The sequence below is a fragment of the Epinephelus moara genome, chromosome 8 (genome assembly GCF_006386435.1).
Source record: "Epinephelus moara isolate mb chromosome 8, YSFRI_EMoa_1.0, whole genome shotgun sequence".
NCBI classification, from domain to species: Eukaryota; Metazoa; Chordata; class Actinopteri; order Perciformes; family Serranidae; genus Epinephelus; species Epinephelus moara.
Window position 1 is genome coordinate 35,945,373 of NC_065513.1, and position 6,636 is coordinate 35,952,008.

The window sequence follows — 6,636 nt, forward strand, 5'->3', positions numbered from 1 at the left end:
ACGTGAACATTTTCTTCTGGTGACTGAGCTGTATCATTAGCTGAGTATCATTCTGAAATGGACGTCAAGACAGGGGAGATAAAGCTTGCAAGTGATGTGCAATACCAGCAGCCACAATCTATTTGTGAATTCACCCGAGCGAGAAAAAGTGACTGTGGGACTTCTGCAGGATTTTTTTCTCAGTAAAAAATGTTAATTTCATCAGCTGTTTACTGAGCTTGCTCTCGTTCTGTGGCCCAGTTCTGCTGTCACAGATCCCGCCAAAGCTTTGGTTGAAGTTGGTTTATATGTACAATACACATTGATAATGACAGACCTAACCCAGATGCATGCACAACAATCTAAACAACTACACCCAATCAAATTCATGTGGTGCTTCACAGATATTTGTTTTATTGCAACAGTTTACACCATTTGGGCCCTCTCAGACTTCAATGCACCGAGCAGCTTCTGACGCACGTGTTCCCGCTCATCTGTCTGCATCTCACTGAATAAGAGGGTCGTCTCCTCAGGGCCAATGTCTCTTGTATTGCCAAAACCTTGATTCGAAAAGTGTTATAGAAACTTTTCTGACCTCAAAAGTTAACAGGTCCATTGGTACTAACGCTTTTGAAGGTTCATGTCTGTCCAATGCATTGTGAGATGTCTATTTTACATACATTTATTGCTCTATAGCAACGCATCCAGACAGAAAACAACTAAAATAAAAGGACAAATTACATTCCTGCACATTTGTATCGGCACTACCAATCAGATCAGTTCTGATGCATATTCTATAAATGGCTGAGTGACACACATCTTGATGTCGTTTGCTCTTCAGTGACAGTGGGCAATGGTCATCAGGCATCCGGCGAGTCAAAAGGTCCACAGCTTAGCAATCCCAAAAGTAATTTTTACGAGCATGTACTAAAGCAGCCCTTCTTTAATCATGCAGTTGTATGCGTTACCTTTTGTTGTGAATGCTGATACCCCGCACCACACAGTTGCTCACAGTTGTCATTAAGTAATCGAAAACAGCTGTTACACAGTCATAATGATTAATACATTGATAAGAACTTCTACAAATGTGTCAAGACGACTGTTTAAATCCATGCATTTCATGCATAGATGATGGTCACCCTCCGAGGCCTGCGCAGCCCCACAGCGGAGACAGAGAGTCGAGTGTTTACTGCATGTCCAGCCACTTTCCAGCCAGTTACCCGTCCGTTCAGACCTCAACACCTTCCCCCCGTGAGCTGTTAACCTGCTTCACCTTGCTCCGTCCTGCTCAGACTGAAGCCCTGCAGCCTGTGAACAAGTGAAACCATCCACACAATCGCATGCACCTCCCTGCCAACCCTATTATTTTGTTTCTTACCAAGCTATCGTTATTCCCAAGTGGTTTCTGAACAATGTTGCACCGCATACAATATCTCCACAACACTGTGCACTCCAGACCTTGTACATAACAACACCCTCCAGCCCTCAGGAATATATCTTCTCCAATGTCCCCACAATATTTCACACATTTCTTTCTACTCGTTTATAATAAACCGCATGGTACACTGGACAAATACAAAACTGGACGGTCACTACACTTCTCTTTATAGCTGCCACCATACTGAATGCAACACTGCTCAAATGCACATAGCTAATGAATACTAAATGTTGTGTTACGAAGAGTGATATGTATAGTCAGCTGTCCACTTTTAAAACACAGCGCTGTCTCTTTGTATGTGAGGTCCTGTTGTCCTTGAAATGTCTCGTACAGCGAGACAAATTCTGCACATGTCGTGTCCTTGGTGACTCCAGTTACTCTGCAGTCATGTGTCTGCCTGTTTTACAGCTGCGTGATTGTCTGTTGTGTTTGTTTTTTGTTTTTTTTTTGAGCTTTGTCTCCAGTCATTTATCTGTAAGGCAGCCTTTAGGTGGTGGTCAAGGCTGAGAGTGCCGCTGCTCCTATTTCATGCCGCTCCGCAGCACCTGATTGGCTGCGATGAGCATGACGCTGATGATGAAAGCGATGGCGAAGGCGCATATCAGGCTCTTGCGCACACAAGTTTGCTTGACTTGCTGCGTCGGGCTGGAACCTGGGAGGAGGGAAAGAGAAAGAGACGGGGAGGGAGAAAACAAGGGAGCACATTACCTGAAGGTCTATTGAATCATGCGTTATTTAATGCTTCAAAGATATCTGGATAGTAATTTCCGAATGAAAGAGCTCATCACAAAACCTTACAATTACATGAACACAATTATAAGGGATGAACACTGCCAAGAAAATTTGTTTTCACACCTGTACGCCGCGTAACTGCATCTAGATTGAAATGTTGATTGCCGTTTTGGAACAACAAACAAATGGCACCTGACTGGCATATTAAAGGATGCTCACACCATCAGCGCTCCAAGAGAAGGTGTAGTCTACCTGCAGAGTCGTCTGAAGTGAGAACCAAGGCAGCTGAGGCAAAACAAAATGTTCAAATAGGAACTTTCATATCTGTTGGAACATTTTTAGCTGCATTTACCTTGTATTTGTGTCCAAACAGAGAATGTTTTAAACTGCTGAAAACTGATCTTGCTTTTGATTTATCTTTATTTCCTACGGAGGTCATCGCCGCTCTCAGAGGAAAAACAACTCACGTCTTTTAAAAAGTGTTTTCGCAGCAGAAAAGAGAAGATTTTCCTCTTTGTAAATCAGAGAATGGGTTTGTAATAGCTCCAACAACCATTAAACCTACACATTAGGTAAACAGCCACAGAAAAAGCAAATCATCCTGTGTAAATTAACCATTAAAGGACAATTCCACCCTTTGACGCAGCAATTTGCCTTCTTCAGTTAATTCCAGTCATTTTGTAATGAGAAGGTGTAATTTCCTTTTATTCACTGTGGACATTTTCTGTAAACCTGCCTCTACTTAAGTTTGGGATTCCCTGCATTCCTGACAATGACTTTCAAATGAGGGGTTCTCCACGCAGAGGCCGTGTGGGCGGATGGAGCTTTAGAAACAGTGTAGTCATTTTTCCGGCTGAGGAGAGGAGAGGGAGCAATGCCATTTGCCGTGCACAGTAGCTCAAATTACAAAACAGCTGCCTAAGAGGGCACGGTATTTCATACCCCGCTGATGAGTGGCTGGAGTACATTATGATCTGTCGAGCCTGCTGATGGGAGAAATTGGCATCGCTGCTGTTTCAACAACACAGTTGTCCCTGTGTGATTGCCAGAATTTGGTGCAGAATGGTGACACTAGAAAGACGGTGTGATTGTTAAGAATTTTAAGGGTGAATTCTGTGTGTGATGTGTTAATGTATTGTCACCAGAGTGTGGTTTAAGAATACAAATGATGTCTGTCACTATGATTACTATGATTAGACCTGCTCCACTCTTTACAGTGCAACTGGGGCATGTTGATCAGGTTTCATCACTTGCATAAATAATATATTATGATATACACATCTGCCACTTCATTAGGTACACCTGCTCAAATGCCTGTTAACGCAAATAGCTAATCAGCCAATCACGAGGCAGCAACTCAGTGCATTTAGGCATGTAGACATCGTAAGGACGAAACTGAGTTCAAACTGAGCATCAGAATGGGGAAGAAAGGTGATTTAAGTGACTTTGAACGTGGCATGGTTGTTGGTGCCAGACGGGCTGGTCTGTCAGAAACTGCTGATCTACTGGGATTTTAACACACAACCATCTCTAGGGTTTACAGAGGATGGTCCCAAAAAGAGAAAATATCCAGTGAGCCAAAATGCATGTTGATGCCAGAGGTCAGAGGAGAATGGCCAGACTGGTTCAAGATGATAGAAAGGCAACAGGAACTCGTTACAACCAAGATGGATGAGGTGGAACGGGAGCCGCCGACAAGTCTGCAGCAACTGTGTGATGTTATCCTGTCAATATGGACCAAAATCTCTGAGCAATGTTCCCAGCACCTTTTTGAATCTATGACATGAAGGCTTAAAGCAGCTCTAAAGGCAAAAGGGGGTCCAACCTGGTACTAGCAAGGTGTACCTAATAAAGTGGCTGGTGAGTGTAAAGTGGCTTGTAGTTATGGGTGGACTGATTCCATTCAAACCATCCATTCCTTTGAGTTAATACATGTAAATGTATCAAACCTCAAGTTGTGCAAAATATAGTGTCAGTTTCTCCACGAGACTCCAAAATAGTATATGCATGTTTGACTATTTGCTGCCCGCCGCAAAAATCTTCTCTTCAATGCATTACCAATTATAATGCGTATCAACTGTATGTAGGTAAGCTATGTAAGCTCAATAGGATGTAACAGAAATGTCACTGACCAACAATTTATTCTTTTTACCCCATAGAACGCCTAATAGAACCACCCTTATAGAACATTCTAAGCCTACCCATGCAATTATTTGAATAAAAATATTAAATGTGATTATAAATGAATGTAACACTCCACCAACCTACATGAAACATAGACATTTCATATATCTTTAGAAACCTGAGGCTCTACACTATCTATTTATAAGGATTTCAATGTGTTTTCATTCATTTACCAGTAAGTCATCACCATTTGAAAGCCAAACACAGAACCTGATAAATGGGCTTCAGATGTCACCAGTTTCACATGGTGTGTTTGGGATACAAGTCATAGGAAATTGCACATTAAATAGTCAACTGAACCCATTAAGAAGAGCAATGTATTCAGACATTGTTTTTGTGAATTTGATAGTATGATTGCAGCCACAGCAATCGGTCGCATTTTAGCCATTTTTAAGCATTTTTCTGTTGTTATAGCGCCACCCAGTTGCCAATTAGAGTTAAATTTCTCCAGTCACCTTGAGGCCTCCTGTTCTACATATCTACCAAGTTTAGTAAAAATCCATATGGTGGTTAGGCCTAGATAAGAAATTAGCTCTCTAGCGCCCCCATTTTGTTTGATGGGGTCAATAATGGAGGGGTCCCCTCAGATTATGTGTGGTCATATGCCTACAAAGTTGCGTGGTGATGGGTGAAACCCTTGAGATGTTATACACCTTTATGTGATGAGCCACGCCCTCCGCAATATTCATTGCCTTATAGAAGCTCAGTTTTAGTAAGTTTTCCAACTTTTGCCAAGAGGGAACTTTAGATATTGGTCCCTAGATTATGTTCACCCAGTTTCATGCAGATCGCTCAAACTTCCTAGGAAGAGATCCATTTGAAGTGTTTTTCAAAAAATTCAAAATGGCGGAAAATCTATATAAGCGGAAGTTATGGGTTCTTGAGGCAAATGTGTTCCTCATGAGGAGAGGCATCTCTGTGCAAAGTTTCATGTCTCTACGACATACGGGGCATGAGATATGCCCATTCAAAGTTTGACATTTCAATGGGTTGCTATAGCGCCCCCCTTTGGCCAACTGATGTAATATTGCTTCATTCGCATCCTCCCATGACCCTCTACCACTGTGCCAAATTTCACATGGATTGACCAAGTCAGTGAGGAGAAAAACATGGAACAGACACACACACACACACACACACACACACACACACACACACAGAGTTTTCGTCATTATATAAGATACAGTAGGATAAGATATACGCCAGGGGTGTCAAAACTCATCATTAATGATTTAAGGAGGGGGCGTCATATGTCGTCATTATGGGGAAGAGAGTAAGCACACCAAGGTCTGAAGAACGACCATCCAAAGCCCAGTTCAGACCAAAGATTTGCAAAGAGACTAAACTACTAAGAACGTTGCAGATAAAAGTTGCAGCAGCATTAACTGGCTATCTGAGCTCCAGCTGATGGTGTCACCTGCAACTCAGCTGGTCAAAATGCTGATGACTGGTTTTAGAACATAAAGCACGTCGCCTGTTTCTGCCGCTAGACAGCTTGTTGTGAAGTCCACAGACGGAGTGTTCATTTGCTGCGGCAGGTGCTACGTCCCCACAGAGCCCTCTCTTTCCGTCTTCACATGTGTTTAATATTATGGTGGCGTATTTATTATGAATACAGTCCATCTGATGCTCGTTTTGTTGATGTTTTTTGCCGTTTCGTCACGACTACAAATGCACCTGTAGCCAATATCTCACTACCATTATCCTCATTCATATTTTAAGAAGCTACAAATTAATGTCAGCCACAAAATAAGCCTGAAAATGTGGAAATCAGAACAGAAGTACAGAGAGTTGTTGCATAGAGATGATACACCATCTCATCTAGTTGCACTGGTGTGAACTGGCAGGTTTTTACAGCGTTGCAGAACAGCACATTCAAGGTAGTTGCACATTTCGACTCATCATGAATCTTTGGTCTGAACTGGGCTTGAGAAGCATATAAATGTGCCGCCAATGGCTTGCAGTGGCAGATGTCTCAACTCTGATTCAGTCGGTACTTTTTCACTCTCGTATCGTACCCTACCATAACAGCCCCGCTGAGTGGGAAAAGGCTGGGATTTATGAGCACTCGACGTTTGATTGGCTGACCCAGTACATACTGGACAGTTATGAGCAGAGATGGGGACTTGAGTCATTGTGACTTGAACTCGAGTCGACTCGAGTCACTGTTTTGATGACTTGTGACTTGACAAAAAATAAAAGACTTGAGACTTGACTCGGACTTGGAAGTTAAAGACTCGGGACTTGACTTGACTTGAGACATGATGACTTGAATGACTTGAGTGTTATTCACATCATGTTTT

At 42.4% G+C, this 6,636-nt stretch overlaps 1 protein-coding gene across 1 annotated transcript in view; it reads right to left on the reverse strand.

The window, feature by feature from the left end:
* Positions 1 to 229: 229 nt before the first annotated feature.
* The window catches only part of LOC126394362 (calcium-binding protein 7), a 44,533-nt gene continuing 38,126 nt past the window's right edge, over positions 230 to 6,636 (reverse strand). Inside the window, exon 5 of the mRNA XM_050051136.1 lies at positions 230 to 2,069. Coding sequence (XP_049907093.1) covers positions 1,939 to 2,069 — 131 coding nt within the window. The 3' untranslated portion in view covers positions 230 to 1,938. The remainder of the gene's footprint in view (positions 2,070 to 6,636) is intronic.